General features: G+C 39.7%; 1 protein-coding gene across 5 annotated transcripts in view; it reads left to right on the top strand.

Annotated features, from left to right (window-relative positions):
* CDH10 (cadherin 10) overlaps positions 1-26,160 on the top strand; it is a 210,516-nt gene that overhangs the window by 144,153 nt on the left and 40,203 nt on the right. For all 5 annotated transcript variants that reach the window (XM_019541968.1, XM_019541993.1, XM_019541984.1 and 2 more), the window contains exons 4-6: positions 11,165-11,284; positions 11,694-11,861; positions 20,977-21,164. In XM_019541968.1, coding sequence (XP_019397513.1) covers positions 11,165-11,284; positions 11,694-11,861; positions 20,977-21,164 — 476 coding nt within the window. The remainder of the gene's footprint in view (positions 1-11,164; positions 11,285-11,693; positions 11,862-20,976; positions 21,165-26,160) is intronic.

Raw genomic sequence — 26,160 nt, 5'->3', positions numbered from 1 at the left:
TTCTCTGCTCCCCTCCCTCCCTGCCTGCCTGTCACCTCCCCCTCCCTGCTGGCTGTTCTAGGGGGCATCAGGGATGGGCGGGGGGATGCTGCCACCACAATACCCTCTTCATCTTCAGGCAGGGAGGTGTGGGGAAGCCTCACTGCTCAGGTGGGTGGGGCATGTTTGCTACCTCCACAAACTTCCCTGGCAGCAGCTCAAACATGGGCCCACATAGCCCAGATCCACACAGCCAATTGCCATCCTCTTGGCAGCACATGTGCAGTTGGCCAAAAGCATTTATGAGATTCAAGAGAATTCTATCAGATATGTTTTTTGAAATATTTTAAAGAATTTAATGAAAAATACTATGGGGACCCAAAATTCTATGGATTTCCATTGTATTCAGTCCTTTTAAATAACTCTGTGAGGGCAGGGAGACGATCTCACCCCTTTCCAAGAACTGTCAAACTTTGTAAATAGCTGTTCCACAACTTACCTAGGGTGGAAACACCTGTCACATTTGTGCCATCATAAAATATTTATGAGAGCACAAAGGCCCAAATTGTGATAGTGACAATAGTATAAATTTATGCTGCTTTTGTTTTTCAGCAGACATATGTTTGCTTTATGGTGGGAAAGCATGGTCAGACTGGAGCTGTCCATGTTCTGAAGCTGCCCCAGGACAGCACTCCCAGGGTTTCAGAAGCCCAATACTGTGGGACAATGAGCAATGTCTGTGTTACCCAATGACGTGGATGGATCAGCTGTGCTGGGACTCATCCTGATACAACTGATGCACTTCACTTGGCAATGTCTGTTTATAGTCTTAGGGTATGTCCAAACTCTGTAGGCTACCTTGGCTAACAGAACTAGGGAGATATCTGTGAGATACTTTATTGTCTTTTCAAGTCTCATTTTATTTAAATCTAGCTTGGCATTTCAATGCCCTTTAGACTGTTTTGCTGACCAGTCTGTCTTCCTTCTTTTTAATTTGAAACATTTTACCAGGATTTAATTTACCATTTCCTTTCCTCTACCTCCAAATACAATGTTTCTCAAGCAAACCAGTCAAGTTTTTAACCATCAGAACTTTCCTGCATTGCACAAGCGAAGTTTTATTACCTATTGATCACCATTCTCTTTATGAGACTATCTATTAGCTATATCTCTGTATCTATCTATAACAATAGATATAAATATCTATAGATTGATAGATTGATAGATCGATAGATATATATACAGCAGCCCATTAAATGTGTGAATGTGCAACAAGGAAAAAGGTGCAAGAAATAGCTGCTAAGTAAAACTGAAATAGTGAATTTAAGAACTGCCATACTATGGCAGACCAATATCCTGCTCTGTCAGTGGCAAATATAACTGTATCTACTGAAATCTAAGGCAAAGTTTTTTCCCCAGTTAACATGACGGGGAACCCCCTTGTCTTAGACTTAAGCATAAGCAAGGGATGGGTCAACAGCTGTGGACCAGACCCCAGCTCCAAGCTCGGGATCAGAGTTGGAGCTGCAGCCACTACCACGTGCCCCAAGGAGCCTCTGCAAGGGGAAGGTAAGTGGCAGCAGGGAGCAAAAGCGGGTGTTTGCTCTCTGCCCCTGCTTACATTCCCCTTGAAGCTCTGGATCCTGCTGGGGCCTGCTTTGGCTGTGGTCAGGAAGCACAGAGTACATGCTGCCTCCAGGACCAGTCTGTCCACACAGCAGTGACAAAAGCTCTAGGTCCAGGGCTGAAGCTGCTGCTGCTGTTGCTGCCGTAACAGTAGGCTTAGCAGAATTACATTTTTATTTTTTTAAATAATTTTGATGGATAATATTGATGTTTATTTTTAATCATTTATTTAGATTTGTATCAATTTAAATTAAATTAACCATGTAAAGATCTGCCTTTGGGATGGAAGAAAAGAACAATGAAAAGGCCAAGAAAACATCACAACTTATATCCTTTCTAATTGGAGTCTTTCTCTCCACATACCAATCTCGCCAGTAGGCTGCTTCGCCTCTTTTTACATTCTCTTCCCTGTTCTCTGCAGCTGAGTTGTCCCACTCAGGCATCAGGAACTCCCTCCCACTGCTTCACATACCCTCCTCCACAGGTCCTGTCCCCCAACCCTCCGAGCTGGGGGGCTCCAATTCTCTTCTCCCCCCAGCATATCTGGGGAAACCCCAGACTGACTTCACTCTCCTGCCTTCTCCCCCATCCTCATAGAGCATGGGAGCTTACAGAGGGGAGCAGAGCTAGGGGACAGACACTGTAAACAGCAGCCTCTCTCTGCCAGTCAGCTCCAAAGGGAAGCTGAATCACACGCCTTTTTCATCCAATAATGAATGCCTGTTGGATTGGGAGGGTTGGCCTAACTCATGTTTTCTGTGAAGCATCATGAGTTAGACTGTGAGTTGCATGTCTGTCAGCACCCATATTGCTCTCCACTAAGCAGTAGATGGTAGCTAGTGCATTTAGGAGATATTCTGTCTTGGACTGTGATACTAGATAAATGTGTCATAAGTTCTCCTGTCATCTTCTGTCTCTTGTTCATAACCTTAAGTCTTTTATTATCTTGTTCATTTTTCCTAAATCCTTCTGTAGGTGGAGATGAATGAGCTATCTTCAGGATCCTGCATTTGGGTAAATAGCCCAGTAAGGCAGCCTGCTGTCCTTGAGCTCATTGTATGGATTACTCTAAATATCTGCTCCCTTTCTGTGTTATTTCTTTATTCTCTCCTCCCAGAAAACAAACAAAGAAACAAATCTCTCTGAATTTTCTTCCAGCTGTGTTCTTTCCCAGTGTTTCTTCCTTTCCTTTTCATTTTGTTGGGGTTTCTTTGAACAGCTCCAGTCTGCCCATGCTTTCCCACCATAAAAAGATATATATATAAGATATATATATATAAAAAGATATATATAAATATATATATAGCCCATATCTTCAGGGCTTAGCAACTTTTTCTATGCATTGCTTAGTCTGTGATTTTCTCAGCATGTCTGATAGCTGTCATCCTTCCTAGCTGGTCTTCTATTCCTCTAATCTCTCCCACCCTTTTGGCTTATGGATATCAAGGCACTTCATACAAGTGTAGCCTCCCTCTGGGCTCACATCCGATCTACAGCTTGGGCATCCCACAGTTAGCCTGTCATCTTTACATACAGTTTTCCTTTTGTCTTTTCCTTCAGAAGTCCAGTAGAAAGTATTTATAGCTACAACTGCTCTGCTTGCTTTCCAGGTTCACTCCCTCATTAGTACTGTATGTCCCCTTTTCCCACTGCTAGATCCTCTCGCTTCTACCATGGAAATAATTTATTGCTGTAGCACTCTCTTCTTATTTAAGTCAATTGTTGTGCTAACACTTTGGATGTTTTTCTTTTCTGACCTTTCTTCCTTTTCCTAATTTCCCAACAAAACCTCCCTGCATCTGCTGAGTTCATCTCAGAATGGCAGGTCTTAATGGCTTTTATACTTCACTACATCTTCACCTTTCTAAACAAATGCGTTCTCAGTTCACTCACTACATACCAAATTAAAATCTAGGATTAGCAGAAAAAAAGTATTATGAACCAATTATTGTTCTTGCTTTCTCCCTCAAGAGACTTATTTAGGAGACTCTGATCTCTAGTGCTTGTTTTTTTCCAGCTTCCTTTTGCTGATTTATAGGAAGGTCCATTTGCCTGGAGCTCATTTTTGATGTTAGTTTCCCGACACATGTTGTCCCTGAGTTTTTCTGCCTTATCTCCTCAAGTCGGAAACCGTAAACTATTCTTTCCCCTCATTTTCTCTAGAAGCAGCAGATAGATTTTGCTTATTTCAACATCCTATTTGTAGAGGCAGTTTAGTCTGAAGGGAAATGTGTAGTAAAAACCCATAACAAGGAGTTAAAAGGTAAGAGTCCTCACCTGAACTCTACTACAGATTTCCTGTATGATTTTGTTCTATTTCATTTTCCCTTGTGATACTTATTTAGATATGGTTCTACCTCATAAATATGTTAAGAAGTTTAAGTCATTAATATTTGTAAAGGTTTCCTTTAAGATGCTTATAGAAAAGGGACTTAAAGGGTAAAGTGTATTAATTGTTTGTATAACCTAAGCCAACCTTCAGGGATATTCAAGAATTTTAATTCCATTATTAGATCTGCTATAATGTGATAAATGCTTGTTTATTTCTAAATGCATAAGTTAGATACTGGGGGCTTGCTTCACTACTGTATAACTTCAGTTTATACCACCATATTATCAGGAAGAAGGCAGATGACTTGAGAATGCCACAGCAAAATCTCTACTCATAAAATTAGGGGTTATATCAGGGTGAAACTGAATTAATATAATAATCCTAAATTATGTGGTCTGTGCTGGTTTTCCAGTACATTACAACTGCTCTACACTATTCAAAAAGTAGCTGGAGTGTATTGAATTGATGATGCCTTATGCTACTATAGAACGAGAGACACAGCCCTACAGCCTAAGGGCCAACATCTTTGTTAGAAGCTATATCTGTATATCCACAGAGTAGAATTTAACTGTAAATCTACATGCTGTAAATGGATTTATATTTCCTTCTTCATAAGTTAAATATCCTGGCATTATAGTTTCATACTTTCATAGTTTGTAGAGTCGGAAGGGACCTGAGCATATCATCAAGTCCGAACTCCTGCCATGGCAGGAACGAGTACTGGGGTCAAATGATCCCAGCAAGGTGATTGTCGAGCCTTGTCTTAAAGACCCCCAGAGCAGGAGCCAGCACCACTTCACTTGGAAGTTGGTTTCAGATTTTAGCTGCCCTGACAGTGAAGTAGCACCTCCTGATTTTAATCTGAATTTACCCTCTGCCAGCATGTGACTGTTATTTCTAGTCACTCCTGCTAGAGCTCGGGGGAACAGGAACTCTCCCACTGCCTGCTGGTCCCCCCTGACTAGTTGTAACAGGCCACTAGATCTCCCCTCAGCCTTCTCTTATGAAGGCTGAACAGGTTCAGGTCCCATAGCCTGTCCTCGTACGGCCTGCCCTGCTGCCTTCTAATCATGTGAGTGGCCCTCCTCTGGAGCCTCTCCATGTTGTCCACATCCCTTTTGAAGTGTGGCGCCATACTCCAGCTGCGGCCTGACCAGTGCTGCACAGAGTGAAAGGATCACCTCCTTGGACCTGCTCGAGATGCATCTGTGGATGCATGACAAGGTGCAGTTGGCCTTCCTGACTGCATCCCCACACTGCTGGCCCATATTCATCTTGGCATCAATGATGACTCCAAGTTCCTTTTCTGCCTCTGCACTGATGAGAAGGGAGTTCCCCAACCTGTAGGTATGGTGCCGGTTCTTCCTCCCCAGGTGCATCACCTTGCAGTTGTCAGTGTTGATACACATTTTCATCAATTTTCCTTGGTGTAATCTCACATATTTGATTAATAGTCCTAATTTATGTCAATCTAAGTGAAAGTGAAATCAGAACATTTTTATTTCAGTAACTATATGTAGATAGTGAGGTATCTAAAATAATATAAAACACATGGGAACTTTACAAATGCAACCTATGCCTGGGAGTCCCATACCTGACACCATTTGAAAAAACAGAAAAATTAAGGGAAAACATTGTGCAAATCTGACAAATATGTTTGAGCATTTTTCAGCACACTATGGAATTATGTAACAAAAGAGAAGCAAAAGGGGTGCAGTTGTTTTCTGTGTTTTCAGAAAACCTTTTGATATTTTTTCATACAAAAGACTGAGCTACAAAGATTTGGTCTACATTGCATGGTACATGGGAGAGCTGTTGAAATGGGTTAAGAATTGGCTACCAAGTGAGAAGTAAATGGTTTCTTGAAAGATAACAATGTAATGCTGAAAGATAATGATATAGGTAGTGTTGTAAGGGTCAGTTAAGGCTTATTTTCCCATACTTTAAATGACCCAGCAAAGGGTTTTGTTTCAGCAATGGATACAGGTATAGGTGAAATGGAAAGGAAGCAGCTAATGCATTCAGTGTGATTTGAATAAATTAGTTTTCTTGGTTGATTAGCTGCTCATGAAATTCAGCATAGCAAAATAGAAAGTAATGAGGCTTCAGTGATCAATCAGTTGAGTTGAGCTGATCAAATTATTTCTTAGGAATGCATTATCTGCCTAATTTAGTCCTTTTTGTTCATTTACAGTCATATTCCGTACTGCAGGTTAGACAGCTTCTGGACTCAGCATGGGTACATAGGGAGGGTACAAGGAGCTGTGTTTGTTTTTGTGTCCTCGTCCATTCAGTTCCTAGGCAAAGTCCTGACACACAAGTTAGTTCTAGTGCCTAAGATTGTGCATGTCTAAAAAATATATCAAGTTTCTAGCTTTGCCTATACTACAACAGCATCTGGTTGGGGACACAAAAAGGCAGCACTATCCAAAGAGATGGTTTAAGCATTCAAAAGAATAATTCTTTGCCAAACTCCTTTTGAAAAATGTAGTGCTGCACTGCCTGTAAGATAGTATTGTCCCTGACAGTACTCTCTTATGGTGGCATTAATTAGTTTACTGCAACCTAATAGCGTTGTGCGTGTAGATGATGACCTTTTACTCTGCAGATAATTAGTCTGTTCTGCAGTTCAGCATGCATAGATGCAGCCATAGAGCTCGGCTCTGCTCCTGGTGACTTTAGTGTAAGGAAAAAGGCTATGCCACTACACTGGGGACACTTGCAACCATGTTCATTGCAAGTAAAAAGTAGAATAGTCTAAATAGTTTAATTGAAGCTTAGTATGGCATAGCTAAACAGGAAAAAAGTTGCTTTTAGTCTGTGCACCTTAACAAAAATAGGGGAGGGAGAACTTTTTTCAGGAAGGTCTATTCTTATATTTAGATCACAAGAAATATTCAAGAATAGTTGGATTTTAGGTTCACAAGAGACCATTAGAAAGCGGGGCTTAGGATTCCTCCCTTTTGCTCAGTCATTGAGCCCAATATCTTGATTATGATGACTGTTCTTGACTAAAGTTTATTTTCCAGGAAGAAATCCGGTCTTGATTTCTTTCTTTAATTTAATTTCATTTAATAATTTTATTGGCTTGCAAAATGCTGTTAACATCTAATAAGAAGTTATGAAGTTAAAACAATAAATGTCTATTATTTAAAAGCCTCTACATTTTAAAAAAGGTGGCAAAAAATGAAGAGGGAGCTTCCACTTTCTATTTATATTTCTTTAAAGTTACTCTGTAATCTAAACAGCTGTTAATTATAGGGAAGAACATAATAGCAATTCTTCATGTTTTAGCTAATTTCTTCTCATTTGCAAAAAAGCATTGTCAGTGAAAAGCCTTGAAGAGATGTGTAGCATATCCATACAACCCTAAGAAAGAAAACATAGAAAGAAAAGCAGATGGTTTTACTCTCACATTACTCATATATCCATTAATTTAATTCTCCTATCAGCATATATATTACAAAGAAAAAAAAATCACCATGTAGTAAAAAGAATTATTATTTAATATCTGGAGAGTCTTATTACCCTTCAAAATTCAATCAGCTAATACTCAGAGATCCAGTTCTACTAAATATTTAGAAAAGTTCAACATTTTTTCCCAATTCTTCTTCCAAATTATCCTCCAGCGAAGACTCCAAAAAATATCTGTAAGTTCCTGCTTCAAGAGGGGAAATGGGCATTACCTTGGATGAGTTGGAAATTTAAAAATCTTTCTGTCCACTGAATAATATATTACACCATTATGACACATGCTCTCACCCTGTAAGTCCTTCTGTTGTGCATAGAAAGCTGTACAAAGTTGTGCTGAAACCTTCATGAGTGAGTGGCGATTTATAATGTAGACTAAGATCTCTGTGCTTATTGGTAGTATATGTTTGGCCCACTTGTACATACACTTATTTTCAAATGCACAGGGCACTGCCCTTGCAAATTAAAGAAGATAGTATATGTGCATAGAATGGGGGTGTATCTCAGGCATAAGGTGAGTTCACTGTAATAAGTGGAAGAGTTAGCTATGCCTTTTCTGTGAGACTTATCCTTTGTTTCTATTTAATGCAGCAATCATATTAATACAGTAATTTGCACTCACATTTTCTTTGCCTTTCAGTATCACCTGACACAATTCACAATGTAAACTCTTCATGATGAACCATAAAAGCTACCATACCACAGTTTGGTGTCTTCAGTTTGGGTCATGCATAATGAAAGAGTCAGGCCATACTTTCTGACCTGACTTTCTGAAAATACTTTTTATTTCAGGGGAATAAAAAAAAATATCCCTTAATATGTACTGTAAAATAATTCTAGTGCCATAAAAACCTGTTTACATTGCAATGTTTGAATGCTGTCTGGCTATAATCAGCAAAGAATTTATATATATGCTTAACTTATAGCAAGCTTGTTAGTCCCACTGACATTATGAGAACTATTCACATACATAAAATTAAGCACATGCTTAAATGTCTTGCTGTACTGAGATCAAAATTTATAGCACCTTACAGGATGTAGCACCAACTGAAGTAAAATGTAGTTGTCAGGCTCATGTATCTGGCCAGGGCAATTTCATTTAGAATCAATTGTTAAAACAGCAGGTAACAGGTTTTGGAATCTGTCATTACAGGTTTTAGTATCCTGTAGGCTAAAAACGAATGTTGCATTTGTCCCAACTGTCTGTTTTTGTCCCAGAAGAGAAATGTCCCAAGACTGGTGGGAACACCTATCGCCCTTCTAATTAGGGGCCACCAGCATGAGTGACATTTTGTCCCGTGATCAGCCACTTGAAAGTGCTCTGCAGCCATGCCCTTACAAAAGTACATGACTGCAGAGCTTTTTGAAAGGGCCCAGTCCCATGACAATCTGAACTGTCATGTAATGAGGGTTCAGATGAAGGTGCTCCAAAGCAGAGCACCTTCAAAACTCCATTTTCAGAATGGGAAGCATTGAAGAGAGTGGAGGGAGCTAATTCTGGGGGTTGCCCAGCCAGCACTGGAAGATGGGGCAGGTAGACTGCAGTCCCACAGAGGGAAGGGAGCTCCATTCCACCTGGCCAACCTTTACAACTGGCTGAGCAATCCCCAGAATGAGCTCCCTCCACTCCCTTTCCCTCCTCGCATTCTGAAAACAGTGCCAAGGCTGGGAAGGGGGAGGGACAGGGCAAGGTGAGAGTGACTGCAGACTCACAGCCTCTCTAAACTTCACCTTGATCCTCCAACCCCCTGGGACCCAACAGTGAATGTCTGTTGGATCTGTAACTCATGGAGCTTACTGCAAAGTACCATAAGTTACAGCAGGAAGCTGCACTTCTGTCTGCGCCCAGGGTTGAATGAGTGGATCAATGCACTGCTGCTTTTCTGCCACTGATTCAATACAGCAATTCTGGGGATAACTGTTCAGATATACTTTGTGCTGTCTTGGGATAAACTGTTAGTACTTCTTATCCTGTAAAGCTTTTCTTGCAAAAAACAGACACGGACTTCTGAATTATTGCACTTTCTTCTGGGATAAAATGAGTTACCTCAGGACAAAAGTGATGTCTGTTTGTAGCCATAGTGAATAATAGTGAAATTATTGCATTCAGTGCAGAGAATAGAATTGGAAAAAGAGAAAAGTATGTGTGAGAAGAATTTCTGGTTTGTGAAAATGCTCATAATTGATTAAACAGGCACATATATTTTTTTTGTTTTTAATACTGTCAACCAGAGAAGCAAAGGTATGTGTGTATACAGTTTATGAAGCTACTCCTCATCACTACAATGCCATTACAGTTGAATAGGACATAGAACCTGTCTTGATGCAAAAAAAAAAAAAAAAAAAAGATGTTTTTAAGGTTATTGGGTAGATTATTGAACTGAAATTTTGAAATGTTCTTAAAGTTTAGAAGTTTTGCTGTAATTTAGATGACAATGATATTTTGTGTTTTAGGAAGAAAATCTATGTTTTATGTAACACTGGCTGTTTGGTTTTGTTTTCTTTCTCATTTTTCCCTTTAGAGTAGAGAAAGTGTACATAGTTAATGCTGTGTTTTTCCAAGGGCTATAAGTGAAGGTCTCATTAGACTATTCAATCATCTGTCCCTTTGATATTCCTGTATCTATAGTTTTACAACACATCCACATTATTGCACATAAAGATTTATGAGATGAGCTGACATGACTTACAAATTCTTTTCATATTTAAAATGAACCCTGAAAGAAGCAAAGAGAAGAGATAACAATGCCCGTTAGAAATAATAATAGTATAAAGGCAAATTTCTGCTGCTGTTGTGGTTTCACTTAATAAGCTCTAAATGTACATTTAAGTTTGCTAGGTCAGAAACTTAGAGCCAGATCCTAACATTAAAGGCATGTGTAGACAAAGTGGGGGTCCTAAATTGAAGCAGTGGGTTTTAAAAAACACCACGTAAATTTAGGGCTGATTAAACCCTGGTGTCGTACACACACACTGCTGACTTACCTGCCTTTCTGGCAGGGAGGGGAGGGCAAGCTGCCACTGGGCAGGGTGGTCCTTGACCTGCAGGACTGGGGCGTGGTGCTTCCCCCTGTGGCAGCTGTGTCCCCCATCCCCAGTGGCACCCTCTTGTGGGCACCCAGCTCAGGCAGTCCTGGGGAGCACCACAGCCATGGAGAGAAGAACCAGGCCCCTGCACAGTTCAGGCAGGCAGGCAGGCTCAGGTGGGGAGGGGGGCAGGGAGAGAGAGGGGGAGGGGAAAGATCAGGCTCACTGCTTTTCTTGGGCACAGCTGCTTTTCTGGGCTACTGCCAAGCTGCCTGCAGGGCTTCCTGCAGAGCCATGGAGCTGCACAGAGACTGGTGCTTCACTCCATGGCTATACGGTCAGCAAACTAAAACTCCTCGAAGGAGTTTTACTTTGCTGCACCCCAAATCATTTAAGGTGCGTCATGCCACTGAATGTCCTACAGTGGCTGGAATTAATGCTCAATGCACTGCCGAGGCATGAAAACTCCGACACCATTAAAGTGGTGTGAAAGCATTTAGCCTGCTTTAAAGTGTCATGCACACATGCTTCTCATTTTGTCTACACATGGCCTAAGTGAATAAATATATTTTTGTAGTTGACTGCAAGCGTATAAGGAGATGAACGAACCAAAGTTTCAATGAAGCAGGCATCGTTGTCCATCTCAGTGAGTTTTACTTGACTGAAAACTAGTGCTTTTGCTCCTCCTTCTGGTACCATGCAGAACTAAGCTGAATTTGGATACTTCAGGTACTTCTGTGGTGCAAGTCACAGCCACTGATGCCGATGATCCTTCGTATGGAAACAGTGCCAGAGTCATCTACAGTATACTTCAAGGACAGCCATATTTTTCGGTGGAGCCAGAAACAGGTTAGGAAAATAGATATTGCTTTTATTCAGACTTGGGGGTGGGTCTCTCCTCTTCTGGAAAAACCCAAGAATGCAGAGAAAATTTTTTTACAAAAAGTACAAGCACTGAAATACTGCAAGGTTTCTTATTTGCTGAAAAGTAATAACTTAAAAATACTTGTAACAAGTAAATCATATGTATCTTATATTTTTGGTATAAATATTCATTTTTATAACTTTATATAAAATATATAGACTGTATTGATGAATATATATGAAGATACAAAGATCACTTTTCTAATAAATGCATATTCTGGGGATAACTGTTCAGATATACTTTTATATTTTACAGCTCCATAGAAAAGTATGCATTGCATGGTACATGTCAAAAATGCAAAAATGGATAACACACTTTCGTGTTTTCTTAAAGGCATTATCAGGACTGCTTTGCCAAACATGAACAGAGAAAACAGGGAACAGTACCAAGTAGTTATCCAGGCCAAGGACATGGGAGGCCAAATGGGAGGATTATCAGGGACCACCACAGTGAACATCACATTGACTGATGTCAACGACAATCCACCTCGATTCCCACAGAGTAAGTAATAGTCCTACACTATAAAAACTGCAGAATAACAGAGTTAAGCAATCACCATCTGGTTTAATTTAAAGTAAATCTAGATTATGGAGCATGCATGAACAAAAGGCTTATGTGCTGAGTTATTCACTATTATTAGAGTAGAAAATTAAATGTTATAGAACTCTTTTTTTCTGGAAATCAGTTACATAGTCCAATGTAGCAACAGAAAACCTATACTACTTTTCAGGATTATTTGGGGGGAGTGAGGCATGGTCATAAGAGCGTGAGAGTAATTCTTTTTTCCCTTTACCTATAGCTTAAATTGTTTTCTAACTGGAAAATAAAACGTAGTAATTTTAGTACTGTAAAAATACATATACTGTAGTTCTGCTTAAACATTTAATCATAAAGACCCCAACTTGGTATACACATTCCTTGATGGAAATTCCATCTGTACTTGTATAGATAAGACACCATAAAGGCTGAGATGCAAACAGCTTCCCAACATGAATGTAAATGAAATTTAACTTCACTGTTTTGGAAGCTTAAGCTTATCAAAGGACTTTATACTGCTTTTTAACCTTTTCTGATATGACTTCCAAGTCATAGCTTCATGCTAGAATACAAAATCATTATTAGCCTTTGTTTTTGTAATGGGAAATTTTAATATTCTTATTTAATATTCTTTTTTAATATTCTTTAAAATGTTAATAGTCTTATTTAATATTCTTTTAATATTTTGTAATGGGAAATTTGTTAAAGGTTAGTGCAGACTGAATCCTTATTCCATTAATGTTCTTTGTGATAGGTGAGCTTACATAGATAAATGTGATGTTATAGAAATATATAGTACTTTTCTCATAGTTGAATCAGTTCAGTTACAAAGAGTTTCAAACTAGCATACAGGTTCAATTCTCTTCTCCCATCAGTTTTTTGCAAGCGCAACTCCATTGGCTTCAGTTAACTTATCCATGACTTTCACCCTTGTCCAGTGAAGGAGAATCAGGCTCAAGATATCCTATTTTATCTTGTTCAGTTTCATAGTAGCATTTCATGGTATCGTTGTTTTCTACTAACATTGCAGTCAATTTGTACCCATTTACACATGATAACCAAGTAATAGCCTATGAATCCAGTGTGTTTAAAATTAAAAACATGGTGAAGTATTTGTCTAAATACAAGTCTTGGTCATTTATGTGCAAACTTTTTTAATACAAATTTGTTGTAGGTGACAGCTATCCTTTACCTTAATTAAACAATAGTTTTACATAGATTCCACTAATTTGCCAGCATGCTAAATTATCCAGTTGCAAATCCAGTTGCAAATCTTATTCACTTCTGAATTTAAAGTGGCAAATAACCAGATAGCATTGACTGGGATTTTAAAAACAAGTTTTCTAATTTAGAGTTTAAACCAGCTATAACTGACAAAGATACTATGACACAATTTAAAAACTAAGCAACTGAAATGTGCCCTATAGATTCTACGTTCTGCTGCTTAGTAAAAAATATATGAAGGAGGATGCTATTAGTCAGACAAGTACAGGAAAGTTTCATAAAGAATGGCCTTGAGCTGATAAGTCCAGTTTAGTATTTTCTTATTAACTGACCACTTCTCATAATGAATTTTGTTTTGTTTGTATTTAAAGCATAAAAAAGCTGAACATGTGCCTTTGGATCTGAAGGCAGGAAGAAGAGATTTCAGGAGCAGTATATGGATTTTTCATATATGTCATAATCTTGGTATTGCAATTTATAAAAACCTTGCATCTATAAATTCTGAATAGATAAACCAAAGGCAGCTAATGCCCTCCCTAGCCTTTTGGGTAAAAGTTGCTGCTAGCTGGGTGTACCTACATGAGATGCTTTACTGAGCATTGGACTAATCTAATGCTTACTAAACCATCACCTCCAAACGTGCAACAATTACTACACAGTATATTAGTCTAAGGTGCCATTTTAAGCTCCTATGGCTATACAGGTACTAGAAAAATGGTGTATTAACTAATGTGCTGCACCACACATGTAGACGTTGGTTGGGAGCAAACTGCTTCTGGTCAGACTAGGCAGCAGGGGGGCACAGGGGGCAGGGAGAGCTGTCTCAGTTTGGTGAGACACTGCTTGCCAGCCATGTGGAGATCAGGACTTGTCCTGATCTCCCGGTGGCTGGGAGAGCTGTTTTAGTTGCCTGCCAACCACGTGAAAATCAGGACCTATACCAATCTCCACATGGTTGGGAGGGCTCTCCTGGGTGCCAGGCAGCTGCCTGCTCATTTGGGACAATTCCCCTCCCCTCCCTCCCCCATCATCTGGAACTTGGGTCTAAGCCCCTGTTCATCTTGCTAGCCCAAGGCTGAGGGGCAGAGCAGGGCAGGAGCAGTCTTGGACTGGTCTGCTCCTATCATGTTCAGTTTGTTCTCAACTGGAGCGCATGTGCAGATATGTGCTGAGGAGGACTTCAGTGAGCCTGACCTTTCTGTGCAGAAAATGTACATATAATCGCCTTATACATTCCATCCTTTCTCTTTTTTACATTAGATTCTTTCAATTTGTTAACTTTGTAGGTACACACACACACACACACACACACACACACACACACACAGAGGACTTTGTCTGTTGGAGGGAAGAATGAGTCCCACTGCTCTCAGCAGTCATGTGAACTACTGCAAGGAGCCATTTATGGGGCTATCTATACATAATGCACCAGGAGAAACTCTCACAGGCTGGCTTGAGCAGTTGCATTTAGGGTAGTGTATAACAGCAATTACAGACTAGGTTCTTCTATGCTTCTGTTGAAATTTCCTTCAGAAGGAATCAGACTATTGGTTCTGGGCATCTGGATGGATTATATAGAACTATTACTATTGGATTCCTCACACAGTACTTATCTGACTATTTAGTTTAATAATCATTTTATTGGCTTGAAACTTGACCCATGTCCCAGAAGGCAAACTAGGCATTTTTCCCATGGAACTGGATAAAGCTCTTGATCTCTAGCAATTTTCTTCTGCATTACTCTGTTATTGGAAATTTGGCAGTGGCTTTCTTTTGCCTTTGTCTTCTTCCCAATTGCCTCCATATTTTGTGAGAGAGGAGTAAAACCAACCTGACAGATCTTGTTGAAAACTTGCCACGTTCTTGAAACTGCTGAAATGCCATTGATTTTTTTAAAACATCATTAAAAGCAATTTCAACCTTGCTAATAGTCATTAAAACAATCCCTGTCTTTATTACATGTTTTTGAGATTAATAAAATTGACAGTATCTAAGTAAAAAAAAAATAGCATCCTGAAGTCTGTCATATTAATGAAACATACTGACTTGTATCAGGTTTGTGAGATGGATATAGTTGTCAGATTTAGAAATTTATTAGATAAACATTTATTTTCTGAAACAAGTGGAGATAATTCTGATACAAACTGTGTAGTGTTTGCTGCAGATATTTCATGGAGCTGACTGCCATTAATAACAACAATCCTCAACTGCAGGCAAAGAATATTGGATGCATCAATCCTCTGTGCTCACCCAGTCCTAGACTATGCAAGAATTGGCCCAAACCCAACTTTTCTATTGCTATTATTGTAGAATAGCATTAGGAGCACTTGCATTAATATTGCTCGAGAGCCACAAGATACTAGATATGGCAAGTGTAAATTACCAATGTACAGAAATGCCCACACCATAGCTATGGCCCTTCCTCGGATGCAGGAAATGACAGCAGAAAAAACTGCTTTGGGTTCCATACCCCTGAGGTTCATGATGTTTAGGGCAGGTTCTTCAATGGCCTGCTAATGTGTGAGTGGGATCCTTTTGTGCCTCTAGAATAGCGTAGGTAACTCCATCATAGCCAAAAAATGAAGACAACCCAAAACAGTGCATTATGTCAAGCCTGTTATGATTTGGGAATGGGTGCGTCTGGGCATATCTACACATGATGCTACATCACCATAGCAATGCTCTACATAGCATCTGCAGGCAAAAACCATGATGCTGCAGATACGTCGCTGTAGTGACATGCTCCATCATTATAGTGTGTCGCTACGGCGACATAGTGCCTAAAAATAACCATCTACAGAGTGCACAATGCAGTATGGGTCATTACTGCGCTGTCTTTAGTACTTCTAAAAGAAAGTATTAAATGACAGAGCAGTAATAATGGTGCCATAGTAACGTGTAGATGTGCCCCTTGTAACAGTAAAGAGAATTAATTTATTCTAGGTTAGTTACATATAGAAGACATATTGGTTAGAGAACTATGAAAAATTAAATGGATAATTTTGTTTTTAAAAATAAATTATTTTGATAATTTATTTAAATCTTCCATGGCTTGCTCATATTTGATGCTTGTCCATTACAGTTAATTAGGCCAGCCAAAAAAAAAAATCTCTAATAAACTTATCAAATAAACTTGAAACATATTCTGTAGAGAACTGCTTTCAGAGGTATAGAAAATTCTACAATTAGAACTTCAGCTTGTTTGGTTCAGTTGTGATTTGGACATGACTGATGATGATACCATACAAAATTGCATTTCCAGCAACACGTTCTGCAAAAGCAGCCTTTTGTAGAACTTTCAGAGAAGCATAAACATTTTACAGATCACTGGTCATTTTTCATGAGAGCTCAAGCACAGTTTCTCAATGCTCCTCAGATGATTGGAAATATTAGTTTTGTACTTTTGCTGTACATAATTCTGATTACATTGAACTTATAAGTGTCATTAAACAATTCTACCTCTGGTCCCAGTATGATATTTACTTTCAAGAATATCCTATGCAAATTCAGTAATTTTAGCTGGATCTCTGTATCCACACCTGAACTTAGAAATCAATGAGTCCTGTAACTTTTAATGGGTTTGTTAATCCTAAATCCCTTAGGCTAAGTACAGAAAGCCCTTGGCAAAAGGGCTTCAAAAAGCCCTTGGCAAAAGTGCTCTAACTTTTTGTGTTTTACTTATACTCAAAGCAATATTAGTTAGAGAGGGAGCCAACTGAATAGACATTCACTGTTTGGTGGGGGCAGGGTCTCAGAGTCTGCCCACACTGGCCACTGAGGGTGTTCCCACATGCCTCCCAGGAGGTTTCCAGAGCAACCCCTCTCCCCAGACCTGTCCCCCTGTCAGTGATTGTTAGCGGTGATTGAGGGGAAATGAGGTGGAGAAACATAGACTCCTGCCATGAGGTCCCCCCCACAACTTGGTTACTGAGGTCTTGGCAGGACAGCCTGGGTCCATGTGGTGGCACTGTTGCAGTGACACAGTTCCCAGAGCCCTTCCCCAACAGCCCACTCATCCAAGTAGCAGTACACTGCAGGTGGGATGGGGCAATTGTCAGGAGAGAGACCCTGGACTTCTTCTCTTGCAGCACCGCCCCCTCACCCCAGCTGGGCTGTGCCATGCCATGGAACCAGGCAACTTCAGGGAGAGAAACCCCACTTCCCACATTCCCCCACACCAGGCTATGTGTGGGGCTGGGGTCAGAGGCTGTCATTGACCCACCAGAAGGCAGGGTTGGCCCAACACTCGGGTAGAGCAAATGAGCTAAATTAACCCTTAATCGGATCTGTCACAGATGTTCAACAAAGGACTATAACAAACAGCACTTTAGATTAGTACATATCCATCCAAGGTTAATTTAGAACAGGATCCACCATTTTGTAAAGCGCTTTGTGCATGCTTAAAGCGCATTAAGTGTAACCTCTGTACCTAGCCTTAGATACTTACGAGAACTACCCCGCTTCTTCTACAAAAGTAGCCATTATTTTTTCCTCATGGAATGTCCAAAAGCAGATAACTGATACCTTGAAATTGTTCAAAATTATTCATGGTACTTTTGGCTTACAAAATTCTAAGTGTCCTGAGAGACTGGGTCCAGATGAGCATGTCTGCCTTGCCACATACACGTGCAGATGTTCTCCATGCAGCAAGGGAGTGCTTCCTGTGCATGTGCTGCTCCACTTGTTTTTCTGGAAAAAAAAACAGGAGTGTCCTCACAGGCAGTTAAAAATGAGGCAACTGCTGGTAGGTATAAAAAACTGAATTTGTTTGGAAAGCCTGTGAAACTTATGCATCTTTCCCCTCATATCTTAAAACTCAAGATGTTTTTGGCTGAGTGTAGATACAGCAAACAGTATTTGGATAATGTTCAAGAAGCAAGAGCTTATCACTTTATGGTGAAAAACAAGTCCAGACAACTGTCTGTGGCAAGGATACAAAAATAGTTTCGTGTATTATCTATTTTGAGTACAATTATTAGTAGTATATGGTAGAGGAAACTTTTCATTTTTCTTTATATACCTGCTATGACAGGATCTCTACAAATACATAGGTCATTATAGTGATTTGGGGAAGAGGGTTCAAAAGTATCTGTAGCTTATTAGTTCAAGATCCATTTTCAAAAAGCTGAACTCACGGGTCTTTTGAAACTGGGGCTTTGGCTTCTAAATCACTTCAGTATTTGTGAAAAGTTTACCATTGGAGCACATAACCATGAAGGAGTGCAAGGGAAAGTAAGGCAATTCCTTAATTTTGCTGGGCTGACTAATTGTGCCTGGGTCTGGAAATGCAGGAGTAAGCAGACATGACTTGTCTGGTATCTGCCTTTCTCCAAAGTAGATGGACCAGGGGAGAAGAGCACCTCATCTCTTCCCTTCTGATGTTACCACACTCCAAATAAATTGGATGTTGCAGCTGCAAAGAACCTATATAGGCTAAGACTGTGATTCTCAAGCAGTGTTCCACAGCCCCTAGCTTGCCTTGAGACGCTTTCAAGGGTGTTTCAAGGTGACATATAGTTTTAGCACTGTGTAGGGTATAAACATGAATACAAGATAAATTCTGAGATTTCAAATAGAAATCCAGTGTCAAAAATTCTGACATGTTGTGATGTTTCTGAGTTCTTTGCAACAGAAGAATTGTGCTATTATTTTTTTTCTGTAGTCAAAATTCAGTGAAAACTAAGAGCTGACATTTTCCAAGGGCTATTTTGAGTCAAAAAGTTTGAGAACAAGTAGTCTAAGGAAACATTTGAAATTGTTAAACTAAATATAATTAGACCATATAAATTTTCACTGTAAAAAACTTCAATAGTCTGTCTTAAACATGGACATATATGAAAAATGAGAATGAATGTTGCTATGGCACTCTTAAATCTTCCCTTTCATGTGTACTGTCTCGTGAAATATTTTAGGACATATGGTCTTTCATCATCGTCTCACACACCACTGAGTAAATATTTATTTTGTGAATGTGAGCAGAAACTATTTTCCCTCCATTTTTCAACCATTAACAGATTATGGAGAGATTATGTACTAATGTACCAAAGCATAAAGATTTAATGTTACAGAAAGGTAATGAAAATGTCAGTTTTAATATGAGCTAAATCATTCAACTGAAAACACCAAAGTGAAGTAGTGTCAAGAAAACCTCATGCTGATAAGGTAAACTTAAGTGTACTTTGGTAGCACTATACTGAGTTTACCACAGTAGATGTGGTAATGGTACATACCCCCTAACCGCAGAAAAAGAGAATTGTAAGCTAATTTAGGATTCTGTCCTCCATTAACACTTGATAGACTTTCACTATTCAGATATAATCTAAGCCTAATGTGTACTTTTATGAATGGCATTGGGCAAACAAGGTATAATAACTAGAATTGAGAAACTGCTTCTTAAAAATAAGAATGAACATGCAAGTCGGTCTTAATTTCAAAATGATTGAGAGGCTTTCCTTAATATGGATCTCCTCAACATGAGTCCTTCTCTTCCTCTGCAAGCCAATAGTGTGACAGTCCTTCTACTATTTTGTTAGGAAACAGGAGCAACCAGAAAATGATCTGACTAGGTCTTCCTGCAGATTTCGTGGAAGGTTGTTAGTGGCTTCCCTAGTGGTTGCATGTACACATTCAGTAATCTGAAAGAATTCTCCCAGGCTTGGTCCCCTGGTAGAAATACTTACCCAGAGCTGCATGTACAGACATTCAGTTACTGAGGCCCTGAAGAGTGGAGAACTTGTACAAGGTAGGGAGCCCTGTGCACACACCTCAGCATGCTCTGAAGGCTCCTTTAGTCCACCTGGTGACAGATGGCATCAGTGCACAAGACAGCTCTGTTTGGATGACCCAGACTGCTCATGATGAGCCTGTGTTTCCCTGCAACACAGTGTCGGGGTTGTGAAGGGGGCATGTCCTGCTCCTAGCTGGAGCCATAAAGTCCAGAAAGCAATACTTGGGGTGTGTCTATACAAGATGCTTACTGTGCAGTAGCGTAATGACACTGAAAAATAGTGTGCTGTTCAAAAACTGTGATAATACGCTACTTCTCAGAGTTATTAAACTACTGCACAGTAAGCATCACAAAAATCATGTGCCAGTGCTGCAGCACAGTAACTGTAGTTACTGTGCATTCAGTTCTTCATTAAGTAAACACTAAACTAAATGTGCAGTAACTACTGCACCATAATGGACATGTAGATGCACCCACTGTCTCCCTGAGGCAGAGGGCAGTGTGGTGCTGAAGAATTATTTTATCTCTGAGAGAAACCAGAGCATGTACATACATTTTCTGTCCCAAGTCCATGGAGTGATTTAACCTCAGTTGTTCTGGAGTTATTTTTTTTATGGAGTAGCCATTTTTACTCTGGAAGAAAAAGTCTGAACATCTGTACACTTGTGGTTTCTCCTGAGAGAGCAGTGGCTCTCCCAGGAGACATGTAAGAATCATCCACCTTTCAAGAGTTCAGTGTTTAAAATACAGAAGGCTTTTGTAAATTGATTATAGGAATTTTAAAAGAGGCCAATTATGTGTTTCAAAATGAAATGTCATGTTGTAATGATTCAATTTTTTCCCATTCAGGTTTTTTATTAATAATGTCCTGTCTAAGCTTAAACAAGAAGCAAGTGGCAGAGAATAAAAATGTGCTCTCCTGGGTCCTACTACTGTAATTTAAGCTTTACCTTCCTATAATTTTATGCCTCATTCACTGTTATCCTCTATATAAAGGAAAAAGGAGTCCTATAGAGAGATAAGATATGATAGTACATAATTAAGCACAGTATAACAAAGCACTAGTTATATGTATGTACAATAAATGTTCTTGTACATCTATTGACTTGTTCTGTTTCTTCTCCACAGACACTATACATCTCCGCATTCCCGAATCTTCCCCAGTTGGCACTGCCATAGGCAGTGTAAAAGCCACTGATGCAGACATTGGGAAAAATGCTGAAGTGGAATACAGAATTATTGATGGTGATGGGACTGATATGTTTGATATCATGACACAGAAGGACACGCAGGAAGGCATCATAACTTTGCGAAAGGTGTGTGTCATCACTGATAATCAATGAATGGTTTTGTTGTTAATTGTAAAGGTTTCTATACAGCTATAACTGAGAGATTGTCTTGTTCTTCTGTGCTTAGGACAGGAACATTTTTTTTCTGGAGTATCACTAAGAGGAGGATAGAGTTTTAAAAACTTTATTTCCACTGAAATATAAATGGACAAATATGTTGCCACAAATCCTCTCCATGGTTTCTAATGCAGATTTGTTTAGCAGTCTACTAAAATGTTGGTTAAGTGCTAGAAATTGGTTAGAAGAAGACTACAGTTTTATACTATAGATAAAAAAATAGCGTCTAAAATAGTAATGTATAGTAATTCTTCAGTATTAACAGAAAATTTAGGACCATAGAGCAAAAAGCATCATGATCAGTAGCTGCCAGCTATGACTTGGTATCATGCAACTTTCATAGATAGATAGCAGCAATTTAGAACTAAGATTTTCTAAAAAAGGCTGAGGCAGTTTTCTGCCTAACTGTAGGAAGCGTGCTATGAATTTTGCAGTTTTTGTTCTGTGTTTTCTTGGGGAAAATGGCCATACCTGCCTCGTTCAGTCTAGTTTTATAATCATATTGTCTAAACTTTCCAGTCTGTCTCACTGAACACTTTTTCCTCTGAGATACCAGAACCATTATGAATCTTGTACTTGGGAACCCATAGTGGTTTCAGAGCACATAAAGTCATAATTGAGTTACAACTATTTTATTTTAGTGAAACTGGGACCTTTTTCCCTTTTACAAAAAAATAAGATATAAGATAGGATATCATAGTGAAATTATGCATCTTGTATTCAGAGATTATGAAACACTGCTCAATGTGCTTATTTTGTATTGGGAATAGACATAGCTTGTTTTAAAATAAATTATATGACAGAAGAGTTAATTTTTTCCACTTGTTTAGGAAGTGCTTATGACCCCATCCTATTTTCTCTAAATATGTCTGATTTACATAAGTATTCAGTGGGCACATCGACATGAGATGGTAACTGTGCAGTAGCTAAATAATACCACACAGTTGCGCATCACAGCACACCTACTGCACAGTATTATTAGGCTACTGCATGGTAGCATCACTGAAAAGGCTTTGCCAGTGCTCCTGCACAGGAACTCTGGTTACTGCACAATTATTTAGTATTTGAGTATACAAGTACTAAATAAATGTGCAGTAACCACTGTGCAGTAGTGTTTTGTTTATAAGCGCCCAGTGAAGAGTCAATAGGAACAAACTGAAACCTACAGATTGCTTGTGAACAGTTGAATTTTCATTGGCTGTTAGTGTGTGAGTTTATTTCTATTCTTTGACTTGACAACTGGAACTTTGTAAGCAGAAGAATACAGTATGATGAAAACTATAATGGTTATTGGACAAAATACCCTTTTTTGGTATTTCATTGGACCACCTAAGGTGCAGTGGCCTCATATCCCTACTGATCTCACCATGGAATTTTTCAATTTTCCCATTGCTAGACCAGGCCTAAGGCTCTTATCAACTATTGGTACACTTCTACACTTTGGGAGTTTGACTGGTAGTGAGAATGTTCTTAACACCAAATCTTTGTCTAGTTTAGTAATCAGAAGAAAGAATTATAGAGGAGGGAAAAGAAGACTTTAAAACAACGTTCTGCAAATACCTGTTTTAGCTAGTCTTTTCAACTCTTGGTTAGTAAATTAGCTAGTACTAATTTCTTCCAATTGCCCCAAGCCATAGGCAGTTCTAGGATTTTGAAAAGGAGAGTGCAGATGGCACATTGTTATATATAACACAATGCATATTTTTCTTCAGTTAAAGAGAAACTTCACTAATATACTTTACTAACACACTAAGGGCCTAGTGCTACATTAGTCAATGTAAGATCAAAGCAAAATCAAATATAATTTTATTAGAACTTGCACTAATTTGCTAGGTTATATATTAAGTTTGAAAAACAAGAACTAGACAAAAATAGTCAAAATATAGTTTCCTGAGTCTTGTCATCATTGCAGTTAAATGTATATCTCTTACTCAGGTTCACAAAACATTCTAATTTTCTTGAGCATCTTGACAGCTCCTTTAATACTTCAGTGTCCATCATTTCTACATGTGAGGTAGTATTACTGCATCTGAGTTAAGTTTAACACAGCATTAACCTAAAGATAAAATCAGTCTGGAGGGCTGTGAAAAAGGAGAAGCACATTACTAGGGATGACTAACAGACAGCAAAATTGCCCAAGAAAGGAGAACTTGGATAGCAGAATATCAAGACCATTAAAAAGGAGAGAGGGTCATTAACACTTTTGAAGTGAAGAGAGAGTAGCAGGCATCAGGTAAATTATAATGAATTATGAAGTCAATTGACTCTCTCAGTACTGCCTGAATAGAAATACCACTGCCCCTCACAGACAGTTAGTATGAAAGTGTGGGTGGAGCAGGAATCAAAAGGGGTGCAACTACACCACTGCACCCTCCCCACTGTCCAACACCTCTATATCATCTCATGACCCCAGTTGTTCTTTTCCTGTTTTCCCTACAGGCTGTTAAAGTGTGTCAATACAGACTTCAAGAAAACACTCCAATTTACAGATTTCATAAATTGTACAGAAGAGACCCAACCCTGTTACAGACAGATAATAATTTACCTTTCTGGACTAATAATTTTTAATATTAAAAAAATTCAAATTTGTCTTATTCAACCAGTTCCATCAAGCAATTTTGATATACTTTCTAATAATGGATTATAACTTCTTTGCAGGGCTGTAACTTACAATAGTTCTAGACCAGGGGTTGGCAACCCCCAGCATGTGTGCTGAGCATGGCACACAAGCCTTTTTGCTCGGCATGCCACCACCAGTCTGAGCTCTAGGCAGCTACTGCCAGCCATGTTTGCAGCCTGCCCGCTACCTGCTGCAGCTCCTCAGAGATCAGGCTAGCTACAAACAGCTGTGTTGGGCTCTGGAGCCCAGTCATCAGCTCTGTGCTAGCAGTGAGGAAGAGGCCAGGGTTGCACTGCCTCAGGCCCCTCCCGCACCATCCTTTCCAAGGATGGAGCTGATTCTGGAGCCCGGTGCAGCTGTTTGCAGCCACCCAGCTGCAGCCAGCCCAGGCTCGGGGTAGCTGCTGCCAACCACAGAGGCTAGGCTGCTTGCAGCAGGGCTTGCAGCTGAGCCTGCCTGACTCCCACCTGCTCCGAGTCCAACCCTGGCCCAGCCCCTCCACTGGGATGAGGCTGGCACTGCCCCTTACTAGGAGTGCCTAATATTTGCAGGCTTAGCTGTTCATGGTGGGTTAGTGGTTGGGCTGCTGGGTGGGCTTCAAGCCGGGGCCTCGGCCAGCTGCGCTGCAGTCCAAGGGCTGGGTCCCTGGGGAAGCAAAGGGGCTCCAGAAGGCCCAGGGCATTGTTGACTCAGATTTTGTTCAGTGGCCCAGCAGCCCAGTTCTGTGTGCCTGCGCATCTGGCTCTGTGTGTTTGTCTGCCTCTGTCTGGGTCTGTGTGTGCACACATGTATCTGGTTCTGGATGTGTTCTGGTTCTCTGTGTTTGTGCACATGTGGTTTTGTGTGTGTGTGCGTGTCTAGTTCTCTGTATGCATGTGTATGTGTCTGGTTCTCTCTCTCCTCTTTTTTCTTTCTTTCTCTTCTCTTTCTCCTACTTTTCTTTTTTTTCTGTCTCTCATTGCAACATGCTTAACAGAAAAGGAATATACAACAACAAAGGCAACATTTATGATTATTAAATATACTAATATGCAGTGCAACCTGCCATGTACCCCCCTGAGCCCTCCCATGTTGTTTTTCTGGCACCTGTTTTTCTGTTGTTTTTCTGGCACTCCGGCACCTTCTAAGGTAGACGTTGTGTTTTTTTGGCACTCGGGCCAGAAAAGGTTGCTTACCCCTGTTCTAGACCATTGTAATTTACATGGGTATCCAGAGAAGAGTTGACTAGTTCTTTTTAGGTAGTTTCCTGCAATAGGCACTAAAACGTGTTCATATTGAGAAAATGGCTAACATGGGATTAAAATGACTAAAACTGTGAACATACAATCGGTGTACTTGTGTGCCTGGATCTAAGGCACATTATACCAGTGCAAGTGGTATGTGTACACACCCAAGCAGCAGTTTTCCCACAGTATCATCCAACTGTTCAGTAAGTCATTGATTCTGTGCTGTTTGCTGTGGATCTTAAGCACATATGCTAAGAGTTTCCCTGAATAGATACTTAAAGATAAGTACTTACTGAATTGGTCCTAATAGTATATGTGCAGTAGACTATATTACTTTGGGATTTGTATTAAGTCTTTGCTTTCAATTCCTAGTTTCAAACCCAGATTTTATCAGAGGCTGTAAACAATTACTATCATTTACCCATTTTTGCACTCCAGTCCAGGTTTTAACGGGCAGATTTTTGTGTTACATTTGGTACTTTCTTTAGCAATCCTGGTGATAAGAAATTGAATATAGGCTTTAAGCCATAGGGCTCTGATATGCTGTAATTACCGTGCATTGGAGTGGACTTAATTAATTGAGTCTTCTGGAGCATGGCAATTACTACGCTCCAGGAGCCTCCTGCTTCTCATGTATTAGTGTCCCTGCACTTAAAAATGGCAGCGAGGGCACTTTATCTAAAGCTAATACACAAGACACTAATACACAAGATGCTCCAGGTACTTTAATTAGAGAAACTCTCAGAGCCACTGTACTTAAAGTGACCCCACCTCCACTCCCAGAGTGTGTGTATACATGCCCATAGTTACTGTCCCTTCTCTGAATTCACTTTGTAAGAAGGCTAGGGCTTTGTGGAGGCAAGTTTTCATCTATTATATTCACCTTTGCTCCTGATAAATAGAATATTTAACTCCTGAGGCTGTCAATCTGGCATCTTTCATGAGCAATAATTTAACCTTAAAAGTTTTAGAAGGAGAAAAAATGTAAATGCACCTCTATCATACATTTTAGTAAGTGAAAAACACCAATTTGATATCTCTCTGTTATTCTGTATGAGCT

The sequence above is a fragment of the Crocodylus porosus genome, unplaced genomic scaffold (assembly GCF_001723895.1).
Source record: "Crocodylus porosus isolate Cpor-Errol unplaced genomic scaffold, CroPor_comp1, whole genome shotgun sequence".
Lineage (NCBI taxonomy): Eukaryota > Metazoa > Chordata > Crocodylia > Crocodylidae > Crocodylus > Crocodylus porosus.
The sequence above is the reverse complement of the archived record's forward strand: the minus strand, read 5'-3'. Positions and strand labels throughout refer to the sequence as shown.